This window comes from Filicampus tigris, chromosome 4, assembly GCF_054856515.1.
Source record: "Filicampus tigris isolate MCC_2025a chromosome 4, RoL_Ftig_1.0, whole genome shotgun sequence".
Lineage (NCBI taxonomy): Eukaryota > Metazoa > Chordata > Actinopteri > Syngnathiformes > Syngnathidae > Filicampus > Filicampus tigris.
Window position 1 is genome coordinate 3,097,433 of NC_141220.1, and position 19,750 is coordinate 3,117,182.

At 43.1% G+C, this 19,750-nt stretch overlaps 1 protein-coding gene across 2 annotated transcripts in view; it reads left to right on the forward strand.

Annotated features, from left to right (window-relative positions):
• gal (galanin/GMAP prepropeptide) overlaps positions 1-19,750 on the forward strand; it is a 32,478-nt gene that overhangs the window by 7,270 nt on the left and 5,458 nt on the right. The window contains exon 4 of one of the 2 annotated variants that reach the window (XM_086028613.1): positions 14,439-14,510. The exons of the other annotated variant lie outside the window; for it this stretch is intronic. Coding sequence (XP_085884739.1) covers positions 14,439-14,510 — 72 coding nt within the window. The remainder of the gene's footprint in view (positions 1-14,438; positions 14,511-19,750) is intronic. 2 annotated transcript variants of the gene reach the window in all.

Genomic DNA, 19,750 nt, shown 5'->3' on the forward strand with positions numbered 1-19,750 from the left:
CGTTTACAGCTGCAGATAATGTGGCTTTATGGATGTAAAGCTTGGCATGGACTCACTATTTTACCGGAATACTTTGACTGGACCCTTGTCGACGTAATGGGACCATGTTTGATGACGTTGGACGTTTTGTGTACATTTGTGACGTTGTTATGGTGAGTCGCTATTTTGTTTTTAGATCTACGATTGTCAAACATAAATGCTCACTCAGTCTGCAAATATGATTGCATTGTTGGAGACCATTCAAATCTCCAGAAACTCTGCTTTCTGTGTCCAAGAAGCACAGAGGTTATACAGCTGCATATCTGGACATGAAAATGTTCATAACCTTTTGCTCAATTACTGCATTATTATTGCTCAACTCGTTGAAAGGGTACTTACCAGAGCTGGGCACTTGACCCTTTTTTGCCCTCCACACTTGACCTGAGTACCCTTCCGGCCTCGACCCCCCCCGCCCTTATTCATAAAACTTATCACCCCCCCACCCCGTTCCGACCCCAGCACCCTCCCGCCCCCCAAAAAAAAAAACGCGGGAGAGATGCTAACGGAAGAGGTTTATTTAAAGACCATTAGCTCGATAATTTACTATTCAAACCCGCTGTGGACACGCTTTGAACATGCTTCAAATGCGCCACTAGTACTTACCCTGCTGCGTGTTCTTACTTCCATTGCGAGCCCTGGGGTTGGTTTTGTTGTATTGCATAATCATTTGGGTCCAACAGACGACAAGTCTGCAAGCATTTAACAAATTACTTACTTCCACACTTCCCCTCCTTCACACTTCCCGGCCTTCAAAATAAAAGCATACCAGCAAACCACTACACAGAAGGTTTGCTACGGCGTATTTCCGGAAGTAGGGAAGACGCCAGAAGAAGGGCATGAACTCCACCTTGATGTGCCAGCATCATCCATGAGTGCTGCGCGCAACTTGACTATACTCGTGGACACAACTTGTTTTGAAACAGTTCCAAGTCGCGGGGGCATCGCTTTAAAAAGACAGCGACATCAATGGATATCGTGCCTGCTACAACCATAAAGGGACCAAGATGACCAGCGATGCATTCAATTTTATTGCAAAAACGATCTGGAAGGTGGCGGCTAAAGTGGAACGTGGGTGAGTAGCTTCTTTACACACACATACGTGACATAACACCCAAGCCGCTGCCAAACTAGTTTGCTTTGCAGCAGCAACGAGCTGCGTGGTGCATCATCTCCTATGTGGGAAACTGTATGTCATCGCAACATGTGACATGGACTGATCAGAGCAGCAACAATTCCTGATGTGTGCGTGGCATGTGTTGCACACCTGTCCCCAACAGCACAATTGCGTAGGTCATGTGAATCAATGCAGCAGTTGTTGCTCGCGCCGATGCAGGAGTAGAAAAAAGCCTAAAAGGAAGCCTTTCACCGAGTAGGCTGAGATTAAAGTTGGCCACCTCGTGACCACGTCACAGGCATGAGGGCCGATTAGTGGGCCGGACCATGCTTAGTCCAGCCCTTTTTAAAAATTTGTCAGCCCTCACGCCCCGCCCAAAAAATGGGCATCCGGCTGAGCCGGAGGGTCCGACTGGACTGCCCAGCTCTGGTACTTACGAATACAATGCAAGAAAGTTGGAGGTCTGAAGCCTATTCACTTCAAGTCTGACCTTTGGAAGTTTCAGTGTTAAAGATGGAAAATCGACATTATAGCTACAACAACAATTTTATCCCAAGCCTATTACAATAGCAACAACATTCCACTCAGTTTTGTCTCATTTAGATTGGGAACGTGGGTTAGACTTACTTTAGTGTCTTTAGAGTCACCATTCTCCTGTCCGATTGTGTTCCGTCCCGCTGCTTATTGGGTTTGACCTCGACCTACGGTTTTGAGGGTGTTGCGACCGTGTGGACATTTTCTCTCAGTCGCTGGAGTAAGATTTCTCCGTTTTTCACTAGGACTCGTTAGGAATGTTTGGGCAACGTGCCTCCGAGCTTTGTAGGTGGGTCCCAGTCTATATTGTAAACCAAAGTGTCGGCTGTTTTTGAGGGTGCAAAAGCTTTGCGAAGTCTCTTGCGGCTAGGTAGCCCAGCCAAGCTCCAGAGTTGGGTAAGAACCACAGATAGGAACATGAGATGATTCAATAGAGCAGAAGGCAAACAAAGACTTGCACTTGGGCTTTCTGGCAGTAACTAGCAAATTGGTAGATAAAATGGCCCACAAGCAATAATTTATTTCATTTTCAAGTCACTCATTTGTTTTTTTTCTCACAGAAATAAAAAGGTTCAATGCACATTGTATTGTTTTTTTTATTTATTTATGAAAAACAAGTCATGCAAATGCAAAGGATTTCAAATTCTTTACACTGCTCGACAGTATTTAAAAACTCCATAAGAGCTGTACAGGTCTGCAGCCTCTCAGTTTCCACTATTGTAGACTGAGAACTATCAGGATGCTGTAGGACAATTGCAGTGTCAGATCATTCTTCAAAGAAATCATTACTATGCAGTTCACACAAATTATGCAACATGTTAAGACCATAGATTTATCTTTTGCCAGGTGGCAGTCATTGCATTTTAACAAGCATCGTCACCTGCCCTTCAGTCTACCAAATGCATGTTCCACATGACTCTGGCTCTGCTTGTCTTGTTATTGTAAACTGCTGGGTGGTCAACCTGCCATTGTCTTTGAAAGGTTTCAGCATCTAGCGCTTAAGGAGATAGGCTGCATCGCCAAGCAGATAATATCCAACTTCGTGTCCCCATATGTTTTTGTCTCTCGAGGTTTTAGCACACCACTATCCACAAGAGCCCATAATCCAGTCAAGCGGAGCACTCTGGCATCAAACGGAGTACTCTGGCATCATGCAGGCTCCCTGCAGTACCAACAAAAATATTTAAAAATTGTCCTTGTTCATTCACTACAGCCTGCAGAATGATGGAGTGCCAGCCTTTGTGGTTTAAGTATTCTGTGTGATACTCCCCTCGCCACAGAATGGGAACGTGGGATCCATCTATAGCACCCACACCTGTGGCAACCCCCTTTTTACCTGAAAGTGCAATGCCAGGTCTTTCATTTAATCATTTAATCTCTACATTCTTTAGTTACAGTATATATGAAGATCTTATACAATACAACACAATTGTAATCATACAGCACATTTCATAACAGCTAGAGCTGTAACAAAGCACTTTACATACAAACAACAAAATAGCCATAATACAGCAAAATGGAATCAATAAATTAACATAAAACACTATATACAATAGACACCGGAAAAGAGACAAAATTTCAGGTCTCAGGTCAGATCAAAAGCCAGAGAATAGAAATGTGTCTTCAACCGGGTTTTAAAAGTGGACAGAGAGGGGGCTTACCTAACATCCAATGGGAGGTCATTCCAAAGGGAAGGACCAGCAGCCGAAAAAGCTCGATCCCCTCTGATGCTCCGCTTGGTCCTCGGCACTTCAAGCAGCGCCTGGTCCGCAGACCTGAGGCTGCGGGAAGGTGCGTAGGAGTGGAGGAGCTCAGAGAGGTACGCCGGGGCGAGGCCATTTAATGATTTATAGACAAATAGGAGAGAGACTTGAGTGTTCTTAACATTGGCACTTATATAATAGGTTTGCATGTAAAAATGACATCAGTGGCAAAAAATGGCGATTGCTCCTCCACTTTCACAAGCTGAAGCGGACAAGAGCATGAATGCCCACACGAACCCCGACTGGTAATATTTCGGACATTTAGCGACGCTAAACTCATGTTAACTCTCGGGAGGCAGACGGCGACTGGCAGTGGGCAAGCAATCAGGCAAGCATGGATCTTTATTTCCCCACTCCCCCTTCCCTCCCCGGCTAACAGTAGAATAACGGTACAGCTAATCAATCAATCAATCACATTTTATTTATATAGCACTTTTCATACATAAAAATGCAACTCAAAGTGCTTTAAAACATTCAAAGCAAAACATAGAATTATCTTCAATCAAAAGAAAAGATAAATTATTTAAAAGTTGTTGAAAGCCAAACTAAAAAGGTGTGTCTTGAGCTTCCTCTTAAAAATATCAACAGTCTCTGCAGACCTGACATCCTCTGGCAGGCTATTCCAAAGGTGAGGACCAAAACGGCTGAATGCAGCCTCGCCATGCAGTTTGGTCCTCACCCTTGGAATAAATAAAAGGCCCGCGCCAGAGGACCTCAGGATCCGCGAGGGCTGGTATGATAAAAGCAAATCAGATAAATAAGATGGCCCAAGACCATTAACACATTTATAAACTAATAAAAGTACTTTAAAATCGATCCTGAAACACACAGGGAGCCAATGCAGCAATTTCAAAACTGGCGTAATGTGCTCCCGCCCTCTGGTTCTCGTCAGCACCCGAGCGGCTGAATTCTGCAGTAGTTGCAGTGGTGAAATGCTCTTTTTCGGGAGGCCAGAGAGCAGGGCATTACTTACATCAGCAGTAGGGTAAAACTAACCTGTCTCACGACGGTCATGCATCAGCACTTCCGTGTTAGCCTGAGAGAGAAACGGGCGGACTCTGGCGATATTCTTAAGGTGATAAAAACCAATCTTGGTTACATTTTTAATATGAGGAATAAAACTGAGCTCAGAGTCAAAAATGACGCCAAGGTTCTTCACACAGTGTGAGGGATTAAAAATGTGTAGTTTTGGTAAAAGCTTCTCTCTCTGACCTTCGGGACCGATAACTAAAACCTCAGTCTTGTCCTGATTGAGCTGCCATCCATGACTTGATATCTAAAATGCAATTTAAAAGGGTATCAATGGGTCCTGTGTCATCAGGAGACACGGCAATATACAGCTGCGTGTCATCAGCATAGCTGTGAAAGCTGATGCCGTGTCCCCTGATGACATCCCCGAGGGGAAGCATATAAAGATTAAAAATTAAAATAATAGCAACAACTAGCTTCAGGCCGTTAAAACAAAAGGTGGTAGCACAACAACATTAGCTCCTTACTGTCTGTGCAGCGTGTGGAGGTGATCATGAGCCTGCATCTTCATGTCGCGGGCTTGCCTCCCAAGCAGTTGCGTGCGTTGTCCGACACCGCTTGCAGCCGCGAGAGTGAAGCGGCGTCAGACTGAAGTAAGACCTCATTGAACACCAGGAGTGTCTTGAACGTGCGCATCCGACTCCACAACCGAGTGTGGCCGCATTGGAATGCACCATTTCAGCTGTTACGTTCCATTGGACGGCGTGTTGTCGGTCGAAAAACTGGGGGCATTCCTCATCCAAATAAATGTGCACGTCCAATCATTTGCACTTCAGTCTCTGTAAATATCCTGACTGGTGTTAATGCCTCGCTCGTCCTAACTGTGATCAGCAAAGAAGCAGTGTTTTTTTTATTTTATTTTATTTTTTTTAGCAAAGAAGCAGTGTGCGCTCGTCCCAGCATAAATCTATGTAGCTCTGCTCCCTTCCACATTTCCTCATCCTCATATAAATCAGCCACGGAGAGGTTAATCCTTTTGATATGTTGAAGTGGTCATTAGTAAGGATATCCACATAAATTTTGGTGCCAGTTGATCATCGTTTTTGGACGTTATAAGCAATGAAAGTACAATGATTTCCAAGGGAGAGTTTGTAATCTGTTCCTCCAGGGACTTCGACCGGACAAGGATAGAACTGTAGGGGGCGCGGCCATTCTCCTCATTAACAAGAGACGTTATTCATGGAGTGACTTATTACCTAATTTCTCCCAAATTTATTGATAAAATAGACAATGACAACTCTTTTCATTTTCCTGATCAAAAAATATATAAAATGAACTTGAAAACATGAAAACATGGCCATCTCTGCCCCACCGTCCCTTTAAATTGAACCCTAAAATGCACTGGGACCCAGTGAAGGGAGGCCAGAATTGGTGTTACAGTATTTTCTCCATCTTCCAAAGTACAGTTAGTAGGCGGGCAGCAGTATTTTGGACCAACTGGAGACGTTTGAGAGAGGACTGGTTGACTCCAAAATAAAGTGCATTACAGTAATCTAGCCGAGATGTAACAAAGGCATGGATGAGTGCGATGCTGGTGTCGGATAAGGCTAACTACTGCTAGCAGCTTCTTCTTGTTGGTTTAAATGCTTCTTCCTCGTTGGTTTTAAAGCTGCTTCTTCTTTGGTTTAAACGCTTCTTCTTCATGTTTGGAGGCAGAAGCGCGCTGCCTACATCACGCACCATGCTGCGATTGGGTTTGTTTTTCTTTTCTTTTTTTCTATCGAACGTTTTCTCAAAGGCATTTTCTATTGGTATCGATCACGTGCTGCTCCTGAACCTCTGCGCATATCATCTGCAAATCAGGGCTGTAGAAAGTCACCATCTTTTTTTGTCGTCAGTCCGCCCCTGTTGATAGATGTGTATAACCTAATCTTTGGGCTAGAATATTTGGTTCTTTACATATCTGGAATTAATTTAAAAAAAAAAGACGAAAGAAAGTAATGGCTTTGTGGCAGGATAAGGTGATGTTGCACAAAGTCATGGTCCACTTCGACATACCAAAGAACTTCGGGATTCAAGGAGGCAGACTGTTAAGATTCTGGTTAACACCAGAATGGGGCGGATTCTAAAAATGCAGACACAAAAGAATTTGAACAAAAACAAGTATTTATTTACACAAAAAGAACCGCCAGACCGATAAAGCACAACACAAAACGCTGGTATTCAAAAACCAGGATAAAACGAAGTAAATCAAAGGGCTTGCAAAAGGCAAGGAAAAAACGAAAACATTAATTGCTTGTTTTTTTGCCAAAACGCGTATAATACCAACCGAGGACAACTCTGAATCAGAAACTACTTACATGAACAAAGGATGCAAACAACAGGAACAAACGGATGGAAAAGACGCGGCTAGAAAATTTGAAATCTTGGAATCATGGGTGTGAGCAAAGCGAATAATCTGACAGCGAGTTCTTCTTCTAATGTTTTTTTTTTGGCGGTTGGCAAGAAACTTACAGGTGCATTGCCGCCACCTACTGGTAAGGAGTGTGAACCAGGTATGCCCCTTAACTAATATCCCAGTAGAGTGAAAATATTAATACATACCTAACCAATAACATCAACAGTCAATAAAATAACAATCAACAAACCTAACAATCCCAATTACATTTTCTCAAATTCTATTAACCAATCCTGTAGGCTTTAAATAACTATATAGAAGCTGGCAACCTTCCCTATTATTCAGAATTTTAACCAAATCCAGTTTCAGTTTCCCATTTTCCAATACACTGATCAACTGTCTTCTCGCCTCGTAGTTTGCACAGTGCAAAATGACATGTTCTACAGTGTCTTCGTCTCCACATTGACAGTTCCCTGACTGATGCTTCCCTATTTTGAAAAGTGAACTATTCAAACCTGTATGCCCAAATCTAATCCTAGATAACACCACTTCCTGCAACCTATTTCCCACCTTCCAACGCTTTTCAGCAACCCTCCTGTTGATTCTGTATAACCACCTTCCTCTGCTTTCTGTATCCCACTGCCGCTGCCATCTCTCCATCAATTTTTGTGTAACTATCCCTTTCATTTCCACCTTACTAACCCCAACATTTATATCTATATCAGACCTCAATGATGCCCGTTTTGCAATCCTATCCACTTTCTCATTCCCCTCAACACCAACATGAGCTGGGACCCAAAGTAACACAACTATCAACCCCATCATATGTAATCTATACAATACTTGTTGAATTTCCAGAACCAGATCTGGTCGGCATTCTGAGTGACCAACCTGTAAACTCTTTACCACTGAACTAGAATCTGAGCATAAAAGTGTACGTAATGGCCTGTTCTCCTCCACCTATTGTACTGCCATCAATACAGCTACCATCTCCCCCGTAAAAACTGAAACCTCACCGCTAATCCTTTTACCCAATTCTATTCGGAATTCCGGTATATATATTGCCACTCCTACTCTATCTTGTTTGTCCTTAGAAGCATCAATATATATATTTAGATAATTAGCATAACTGGATATATAATTATCTATTCTACCTGCATCACAATGTTGTTGTTATCCTTTCGGCTTTTACCCTCAGGGTAAGCACAATACTCATCCCCATTTTCCACTTTCCTATTTAATAAAGTAAAGTCCACTCCTAGCTCAGGATGTATCCATGGTGGAATCACTGAATGTGGAACTGCCGGATTTATAACACATCGCTCTAAGCCTCTATCCTTTGCTTCCTGGTTCGCAATCCGAAGCACCTCAATATCTTCTTTTCTTTTTCCCAACAAGGTTCCAACACCTTTTTAACAGGGTGATCCTGGGATCGTCCCTTCAAGCCGGCCCAATAACTGAGTGACAATAGTTCCCTACGAATTTAAGATAAGATAAGATAAGAATGCCTCTATTGATCCCACAGTGGGGAAATTTTCATTGTAACAGCAGCAAAGATATAGGTCACACAGGGACGGCGGCATAATATAGCCATTAATGTATAACATTGACGGCAAACATTCGGGATCAAACCTATGTAAATATAAGCAGTAACATGTGTATATACACATGTATGTGCACACCAACATACATCTACATAAAAAGTATGAGGAACACTCATTTTGGCCTGTACATAGTACAGAGGAAAAATACTAAGTGACAGTGCTGCAGTGCTGTAGTGAAATGTAAGGAACAGCATTGGATAAAAATAAAACTAGACTAACAGTAGTGGGGAATGTTGAGTATTGCACGGTATTACAGTAGTGGGGAATATTGGGTATTGCACGATATGAGCTCAGGTGCAGGACTGCACAATTGCACTAAGGTCCGCCAGTTTGTAGAGACTACACAATGTTCTTGTTAAAGAGTCTGACAGTAGCAGGCAAGAAGGAACGGCGGAATCTCTCCTTTGCACAGCGAGGGTGTAACAGTCTGTCACTGAAGGTGCTGTGGAGTGCTGTTAGGGTGCCCTGGAGGGGGTGGTCCGGGTTGCCCAGCATTGATGACAGCTTGGCCAACATCCTCCTGTCCCCCACCGAGTCCACAGAGTCCAGGGAGCAGCCCAGGACAGAGCCGGCCCTCCTGACCAGTTTGTCCAGCCGCTTCTTGTCCCGGGCCGAGATGCCGCGTGCCCAGGTGACCACTCCCTGGAAGATGACCGGTGCAACCACCGAGTCATAAAAGTTCCTGAGGAGTGTCCCCTGAACCCCGAAAGACCTCAGTCTCCTGAGTAGGAAGAGTCTGCTCTGACTCTTCCTATAGAGGGCGTCTGTGTTGTCGCACCAGTCCAGTTTATTGTTCAGATGAACACCCAGGTACCTGTAAATTGAGACTCTCTCAACATCTGTTCCCCGGATATTCACTGGTGCAGGTGAAGAGTGCTGGCGCCTACCGAAATCCCCCACCATTTCTTTGGATTTCCCCGCATTGATCAGGAGGCGGTTCTGCTGGCACCAGTCCACAAAACCCTGAGTAAGTTCTCTGTACTCCCGATCATCTCCGCCTGTGATGAGTCCGACAATCGCAGAGTCGTCAGAGAACTTCTGCAGGTGACAGGTAGGGGTGTTGTCGTTGAAGTCCGAGGTGTAGAGGGTGAACAGGAAGGGAGCCAAGACAGTTCCCTGTGGGGCCCCCGTGCTGCGGAGGAGCACGTCAGACACACAGTCCTGTGTCCTCACATACTGTGGCCGGTTTGTGAGGTAGTCCTGGATCCATGTGGTGAGGTGGTGGGCCACCCCCGCCCGCTCCAGCTTGTCTCCCAGTAGGGTGGGCTGGATGGTGTTGAAAGCACTGGAGAAATCAAAGAACATGATCCTCACAGTGCTCCCCGCCTTCTCCAGGTGGGAGGGTGAAGTGTGGAGGAGGTAGATGATGGCATCATCCACACTGATGCCAGGCTGATATGCGAACTGGAGTGGGTCCATTGAGGAGCTCACCAGGGGGCGCAGGTGGACAAGGACCAGTCTCTCCAGGGTCTTCATCAGGTGAGAAGTCAGCGCCACTGGTCTGAAGCTGTTGAGCTCCTTCGGGTGGGGGGTCTTTGGCACCGGGACCAGGCAGGATGTTTTCCATAGCTGGGGGACCCTACCCAGCTTCAGGCTCAGGTTGAACATGTGCTGGACAATTCCACACAGCTGGTCTGCGCAGGATTTGAGGAGCTGGGGGCTGATGCCATCTGGACCCGCTGCCTTCCTCGCCTTCATCTTCTTCAGCTGGTTCCTCACCTGAGATGTTGTGAAGGCCAAGGCTGGGCAGAAGGGAGTGGTGGCTATCTGGTGTAGCTGGGAGCTGGCGACTGTGGAGAAAAGGGGGGAGGGGGTGACACGCCCAGCAGGAGGAGTAGGTGGAGGCTGCAGCAGGAGAGACTGAGTGGAGGCAGGCATCTGATCGAACCTATTGAAAAAGAGATTCAGCTCATTTGCCCACTGCAGGTCCCCCCCAGTCCGGGTCTTGGGTTGTCCGTGGCCTGAGATGGTCTTCAGGCCCCTCCAGAATCCCCTGGCATTATTCTGCAGCAGCTGCTCCTCCATCCTCTTCCTGTAGGACCTTTTCCCCTCTCTGATCCTCCTCCTCAGCTGGCGCTGCACAGTCTTCCGCTCCTCTATGTTGCCTGACGCAAAAGCCCTCCTCTTCTCCTTCAGGAGAGCTTTTGTGTCTGGTATGATCCTGGGTTTGTTGTTGGAGAAACACCTTACTGTCCTGGTGGGTATGGTGTTCTCCATGCAGAAATTTATATAGTCTGTAACAGTGTCCGTTAGACTACTAATGTCTTCCCCGTGAGCATCGCTGAATACTTCCCACACAGTTGTGCTGAAGCAGTCCTTTAAGGCCTCCTCGGCCTCTCCAGACCATCTCTGAACCGTGCGGGTCACAGCTGGCTGCCTGCGGACCAGAGGTTTGTACACAGACTGGAGAGCCACCAGGTTGTGATCAGCTTTGCCCAGCGGGGGGAGGGGCAGTGATGTGTATGCCTCCTTGGTGTTGGCATAGAAAAGGTCCAGTGTTTTATTGTCTCTGGTGTGGCAGGTGACATACTGTGTGAATGAAGGCAGAGAGGAGGAAGTGGAGGCATGATTGAAGTCACCAGAGATGAGTATCAGGGCATTTGGGTGCTGTGTTTGTAGCCTGCTCACTGCTGCAGTCAAGACATCACAGGCTGTGTCGCTGCTGGCAGCTGGCGGGACGTAGACGGTCACCGCGATCACATGACTAAACTCTCGCGCCTCATGCCAACAGCTAGCAGCTCAATATTCCTGCTGCAAAGCTGCTCCTTAATCGTGATGTGCCCAGGATTACACCATCTATCGTTCACAAACACAGCCAGCCCTCCTCCTTTCCTCTTTCCACTCTCCAGCGTCCTGTCCGCGCGTATGATTTGGAAGCTGTCCAATTCTACGACCGCGTTCGGCGTTAGCGCTGTTAGCCACGACTACGTGAATAGCATCAGGCTAGCCTCCCGGAAGTCCCTCTCATGCCGGGTAAGCGCCGCTAGCTCGTCCATCTTGTTGGGGAGCGATCTAACATTCCCCATGATAACAGACGGGAGGACGGAATTTCCAATGGCATACACCCCAATTCCACTTCTAGTGCTGCTTTGGAAGTTGTTGGAAATGCACCCGTACAGATCCTCGATGCCTGGTTTTGGACTACGTCCGACTTCTTTAAAACTGTTCCAGCCGCCGACCTATACAGTATGCAGCCATAATCTATAGAAGACCGAATTAATCAACAATATACATGCCTTAATGCCTCTCTATCTGCCCCCCAATCTCTGCCGACTAGACATCTCATTACATTATTAACCTTTTTACATTTATCAATCACCTTCTGGACATGTATAGCCCACGTTAATTCCTCATCAAACCATAACCCTAAATACTTATATTGTTTTACTCTCTCTATAATTTCCCCATAAAATTTCAGCCGTACTCTACAGTCTCTTTTGCGTGTAAAACATAATGTTTTTGTTTTACTCCACAGAGAATTTAAAACCCCATTTGTATGACCATTCTTCCACTCTCTTAATAGATTCTTGCAATTTTGTAACTACAAATGCCAAATATTTTCCTCTTCACCAAATCGCCCCATCGTCTGCAAACAGCGACACACCTATCTCCCTCTCCAATCCCCAAAACACATCATTTATCATTATCGAAAATAATAGAGGACTAATGATACTACCCTGAGGAGTTCCATTGTCAATAACACATACACTCAAGTATTTCTCTCCAACTCTAACTTCAATCTACCTAGTAAAAATTCCTTAATCCATATATAAATCCTTCATCTGAACCCCAATCTTCTCAATTTAATCAATAAACCTTCACTCCACCTCATATCATAAGCCTTCTCTATATCAAAAAACAGGGCCACTACGCTCTCACCATTCACTCATGCCTTTATTTCATGCTCCAAGCATACCACTGGATCTAAACTACTCCTACCCCTTCTAAAACCACTTTGATACTCACTTAGATAACCTCACAAAAGTACATTAGCCTATCATTTACCATCCTTTCCATAACTTTGCACAAAGTAGATGTTAAAGCTATTGGCCTATAATTCCCTGGTTTTGTCGAATCCTTACCAGGTTTCCTGATAGGAATTATCGCCGCCTCTTTCCACCTCTCCGCAGGTGTCCCTCCATCCACACTCTATTATAAAAACTGACCAAAATATCCTTGGACACATCACTTAACCACTTTATCATCTGATAACAAATATCATCCTTACCTGGCGCAGTCATTTTGACTTTTGACGATGCCCTACTCAGCTCCTCTGTTGTGAAAGGCGTATTAAGAAGGTCATTAGGCTCTACCTCCTCCAGCAGAAACTCTTTATATTTCGTTCTTGTCCTTTCACTTTTTTCCTTCTTCACTATTATTGTAACCATGAACTTTAACAAAATGTTCCACAAACATCTCCGCTTTCTCATCATCTCTTATCGCCAATATTTCTCCATCCTCTTAATACCGGATAACCATAACTTCTCTTTAGACCATTCATTCGCCTTATCACCGTCCACATTTTATCCACAGTAGTTTCCCTTCCCACTGTGTTGCAAAAAGATTTCCAATACTGCCTCTTATCTTCCCTTACTGTTCTTCTCACCAGTGCTTGTCTATGTTTATACTCCAACAAGTTTTGTAAACTATGATTCCTCTTCAATTCTCTAAAAGCTTTATTCCTAAACTTGATCACACTCTTGCAATCCTTTGTCCACCAAGGAACTGTCTTAGTCCTTCGTCCACTTCCCGACTTTCGGATAGACACCCTCGCCGCTTCGAGAATGCTCCGACACACCCCATGATTCAAACTCTTAACATCGTCAGTCATATTGATCTTCAGCAAAGCTTTCTCACACCTATCTCGGTATTTCTCCCAATCCGCACTATTAAACCTCCACTTATCAACTCCATTCTCACTTTTGTCCAGACCCACGAACACCTCAACACATACCGGAAAGTGGTCACTGCCTATCGTACTTCTGGTCAGTACGTCCCACTCACACAAACCAGCCAACTCATCCGAAAGCATTGTGACATCAATTGCCGACACCGACCCAGTCCTCACATTTATCCTCGTCCCTCTCCCATCATTCATACATACCAAGTTTTTCATGTCCAATATCTCTTTCACTACAACCCCATTATCATCGTTAAAACTGTCCCACAAAGAACTGTGTGCATTAAAATCACCACACAAAACCAACTTACATTTCATACACGCGATCATTTCCCCCAAAGAATGAACTGTAATCTTTTTACACGGATTATAATAATTTATTATTGTAATACCAAAAAAAAAATAAAACTCCTGGGACAGAACCGTGAAAAAAACAATGTTATTCACATTTGACATGTGTAAAAGGCAAAGTGTACAGTATTCATTGGGAAAAGGGGCCAGCACACACACCATGTGCTCTACACTTCAACAAGTTTGCATTGGTTGACATGTCATCCAGTACAATACAACACGAACTACAATAAATGCAACTTTCTTGACTTGTGGAATGATTGTATTGAGCAGCACATCTAAGTTGGTTGCCCATGTGTGCACATGCATGAGGAAGTCCTCTGTGGGTGACTCATTGGCAGCACTAGTTATTAGAGTGACGGATGTTGAAGTGCCCTTGAGCAAGGTTGACCTATTTATTGTGATAGCACAAACTAAGATCCTATTACTGAGAACTCTAACCCTGATAATGACACATTTCATTAGCTTTTTGTCCAATTAAGGCCATCACTGTTTTCTTAAATTTTGCCAGAATGGGCGAAATACATTTGAGTTGGCATGTGACAGAATCATGTTGAAAAGCACACAGTGTATATGCTGTCTGCTGTTGCAGGTGTGATTTTTGTTTAGTTTTTTTCCTCAAAATGAGCTGTTGCAACGCAACTGTCAGTGGCCAATTGGGAAAACTCTTGAAGCGCTCTGTGGCCGGTTCACCCCCATGCGTGAGCGTGTTTGTATATATGTGAAGTTCACATAAAGGTTCCTCCTGCCTCATCCTGTGTTACAGGTCGGATTGATCACCTAATTCAGATAAAGGATTCACCCAGTACCAGAGGCAGAGACAAGCTGATCACTCAATGTAAGATAGAAACATACAGCCACTGCAGGACCTTGCTTTTAGGCCAGGAATTGCTCCATTCAAACATCCTGTCACAACTTTCATTGTTCTGCAGTCTGACCTTATCCATCCAAACCTTAAAAATAGGTCTTGTCTGTGTTTTATTTACATATTCTGAAAATGTTGACTGAGTAAAATGGTCACATTTGCTGTTACATATACTGTAGTGGGGGAAAATCAGGAATGTTTTTTTCCTCCTGAAATGGTAATTGGGTCAGTCATGGATCGTCTCTCAATGTTCCCGCAAAGTGACCAATTGATTGTCTGATCAGTAAGTAAAATGACACATGATGCAATTGCTGCAGCATATTCGGTACTTGTTCAGGGAAAACAAAAGTCACAACCTGCAGTAGTGGCATAGCTCAGAGTTCCAATTTACTGTATATTATAGTATTTTTACCAGATTCAATAGTATTTTTACCAGATTTAATACTGTTTTTTTTTACTTTTTTTACTTTACTGTTATGTTTATGGATTCCTCAGCTGTTGCTATCATGTTACAAGTGGCCTAATATAACACTTTGGAAAATACTTCTTGCATCTGTGGAAGCCACTTTTATACAAAACGCGACAACGGGTAAGACATTGTTTTATATACGCCCGTTTCCTTTCTCCTTACCAACCCATTTTGGGACAAATCCACTCGTCCTCGTCATGATTCCTGCTGAGGAGTGAAAATTATGACAGACGAAAATGTGAGCAAGGTAAGAGAGTGTTTCTTTACATGCATACATACATAAATAAATAAATGTGTCTGAACACAAGAAATACAAATGACTGCGGATAATACTCAACTTTTTGAGCATGAAAACAAGCAAATTTGGGGACCCTGTATTACATGCGTAAAGAGAAAAAAAATACTTTTGAAGGGCGACTTTTTTTCCCCCACCATGTTAGTTTTCCCGATTTGGCTAAAACGGTGCCTAGTGATGCATTTCGGCTCGGACTTAAGTCACGCTTCCCTTAATATTTAAAACTTGAGAAGCCTTCGTTCACATGAGTGGTTTATCGGGCACAATTGCAAGTTTCTTGGTTATAAATTCTTGGCCGATTACAGCATGTAGTTGACGAGCTAGTTTTGCTTACACCCCGAAAATGTGCCTGCAATGAATGCCACAATTTACAAAACAGTGCCATTATTTATTTATATTACCAAGTGTTTATGTATTTTGTCATTCAGGCCATAGACATACCATAACATGTTGGAATGCAAAACAATGTGGGCATACAGTATAACTAGCAGAAAGTATTTCATTTCATTTCAAATATTAGTTTCTCCATCGCTATTTTTCTTGGAGTCCACTTCCACTGTTGTCATCATTACATTGCAATACACTACTACACAAACACACAACAAAACAATTACAAATACCAACAACCACAATCACAAACAATACTAAAATACTAACGTGCGGGGCCTAATTCTAAATCACAGCATTTCCCACCAAGTGTACAGGTAGATAAAAGCACCATTCATAATGATCAGATGTTTTCTCCGGGTACTCCGGTTTCCTCCCACATTCCAAAAAACATGCATGGTAAGTTGATTGGACTCTCTAAAAATTGCCCCTAGGTGTGATTGTGAGTGCGGATGTTTGTCTTTGCGATTGGCTGGCAACCAATTCAGGGTGTCCCCCGCCCACTGCCCAAAGACAGCTGGGATAGGCTCCAGCACGCCCCGCGACCCTTGTGAGGATAAGCGGTACAGATAATGGATGGATGGATGGTTAAATGCTAATCCATATACTGTAAATTACGTACTGTATGTATGTACAAGGGGTGCAACGATACACAAAATTCACGGTTCGGTTCGATACATTAGTGTCACGGTTCGACATGTTTTCAATACAAAAAAAATCCAATAAATTTTTTTAAACTTCTAGATTAGTGAAATTACCAACATTTGCTTCAACTCAAAAGTACAAATTTTATTTTTTTAAATCTGATTTAGCAATACCTGCCTTATTTTCAGCTGTGCATACTTAGCAACATGTTAAACAAAAACAGCACCATGAAAAAAATGAGAATACTGTACTAATACAAAATAAATGATCTGATGGAGAAATTACCCATCTTCTGTGGTGAATTTTATGCAACAAGGTATAGTATATTTTACAAATAAATAGCTCCTTAAAAAATAAAAGTGCACTTGATTCGCTGTGGCGATCCCCTGAGGGGAAAAGCCGAATGGATAACAGCAACATACTTAGCAAAATATTCAACAAAAACAGCACCATGAAAAAACAAGAATATTTTATTAATACAAAATAAATCATCTGATGGAGAAATGACCCATCTTCAGTGGTGCATTCTAAGCAACCGATTACAGTACAATTTACAAATGTCCAAATGTCCTGTTCCTTAGAAAATAATTTGCCTTCTTGGAACCATGTGCCAATGGCTGTCTAAGCGACACTAGTAAAGTTTGTTGCACGGGTGCTTTTTCTTGTCTGGTTCCACTTATTTTTATATCGGGGTGATGTCGGCGTAAATGTGTTGCCATATTTGTTGTATTTCCACCGACGTAGTTTAGCATTGTGTGACACTTGCGGCATACCGTTGTAGTTTTGTCCACGACACGCTTTCCATCTGGGGCATACTTAACACGAAAACCAAAGAACTTCCAAACGCTAGATATGAAGTTTGGTGGAGCTTCTTCCACTTCAGGTATGCTTGTAGCCATGTAGCAACCGCCAGCTAGATTCCCACGTGACCCTCTCAGCATCTTGAGCCAAATGAATGTGAGAGGAGCAGTACTGTACTGTGAAGAGGTCTGCGCTCGCCAACGCAGCATATAAAAAGGCGGAGTAGACCGCATAGCTTCTTTTCGTCAAAAAATCTTGTGTATTGTTAGATTCAGTGCGCACCGAACTGTGACCACTGTATCGAACGAGTCAATACAGATACATGTATTGTTGCACCCCTAATATGTACGTATGTTGTAAATGCTGAAATGTCTCTCATGTAGTGTGAGCCACAGACTGAATTAGTGCGCCGAAACAAGTGTTGACTCTCACTTACATATTTCTGTCATAAAGACCCACACACCAACACAAGCTATAGGGTTCCATTTGTGCCAAAAATATATTATCTGTCGATGATAAATGTCTAAGATAGACGTCAATGATACGTGTCTATATGTGTCGATAATACGTGTCTATGTTATGTGTAGCTGATAAGTGTCTACAGACGTCCATGATAAGTGTCTATGTTAGACATCTATGTAAAGTGTCGATGTTAGACGCCGATGAGAAATGTCGTCAGTGTTTAATAAAATTAATATGTATGCATGCTGTCCTGTTCGCTCATTCCCACCACCGTTGCGAAACGCCGCTTTGTTTAACAGCCGGGATCAACTTTTTCGTGTGTCTTATTTTCAGCCTGTATAAATTTCTTTTTTTTTTTTTTTTCTGGTAATCTGCTGGGGCTGTGTCTTCCGTAGGCCTTTTAGGGAGAGTTTTTGGTCCGTTCAGCAACGTACAGAAAAGCGCCAAATAAATTTGACTTAATAATGATAATGAAGGTCTTCGCCTTCACATAATAATAATAATAATAATGATCATAATAATAATAGTAATAATTTGTTTTCCTGTCCTTCACGTCATGGCTGCATTGAGTTCATTGCCTTTGGCATTACTGACATCTAGGTGTAGAATCAGCGCACAGCACATAGATAAATAAAAAGAAATTAATAGATGCTGAAAATAAGACATACCCAAAAGTTGATCCCGGCTGCAAATAACGCGGCGTTGTGTCGCAACGGCTAACAGGAATCGCGTGCATACTTTTATACATATTATTTTATTTATAATGATTCTACTAAACACTGACAACATTTCTCATCGACGTCTAACATCGACACTTTACATAGACGTCTAACATAGACATTTATCATCGACGTCTAACATACTGTATATAGACACTCATCATCCACACATAACATAGATACGTATCCACACATAACATAGACACGTATCATCCACACATAACATAGACACGTATCATCGACATAACATAGACACATTATGGACGTCTAACAAACACTTATCATCGACACATTACATAGACACGTATCATGGACGTATAACATAGGCACGTATCATCGACACATTGCATATTTTTGGCACAAATGGAACCCCGTAACAAGCAAGCAAGGAGGTGACGCTGAGGACAAGGCCGCTGCCCGTCCATTGGATGAGCGGAGCCATGGTTTGCTCGCAAACTACCTGATGGCTAAGTGCTTCTCATAAGGGCATGAAGAGACTTACAATGACCCAATGTGACGTACTGTATTCCAGCTACTGGAGGCTTTAAGTGGCTATATTTCTCTGGCTTGAAAATGTAGGTGTGTGTAGACATATAAAGTTGCTAGGCACTATGATATTTGATTGACAGTTGACAGTTGAGTGGGGCGTGGTTAAAGCGCATTCAGCGGACATGCTGACAATGAGAGTGAAGTGAATGGCTTGATTTTTAACAATTTTGAGGCCTCATTTATATACCTATGCAGAATAGATTTAGAATCTACCGACCAATCGTGATAGCTTGATAATGCAATAGGTTGTTTTTGGTGTCATTGTATCTGCCTCCGTGTGAAAATGGCTTTACGTCTGACCCAACGACCTCAAGAATTTGCCAGTCGTGTGTGTATCTACAGTACTTTGAACTTTCACACAACCTGGTTGCCTTCAAAAACTACTGGGGGAATGGTAGGCGCGAAAGCAATTTGGATTGAAATAGTGCATAGCTACCTCCCCTATATAATTATGACTGCCAGGCCCCTAAATGGCAGTCATTAGCCCAACACCACACTATAATTCTTATCAAGGTTAATCTTTGGTTTCTGCATTTAATTGAGGGATGGTCAGATAATGAACAAGACTTTCAATGTCTTTTTGATTTGGGTTGTTCGAAGATATAAATAAAATCTGCAATAATAGTTGTAGAATATACATTTATTTCTAGTGGTGACAATTGCCAGTTGAATCTGAAATTGCTGTAATTCATGACTTTTCTTATTGCATTGGAGTTGATTAGCAATAAATTGATCTGATTTATTATTTTAAATTGGTGTATCTCTGCTACTGTAGTAGAAATTATTTGCTTTTTGATATGATACTAGTTTAGTTTAGTCTAGTCTAGTTTCTTGTTTTCCATTTTGAAGTTGGTTTTCTAAGTTGATCAGTTGGATTAATTGTGTT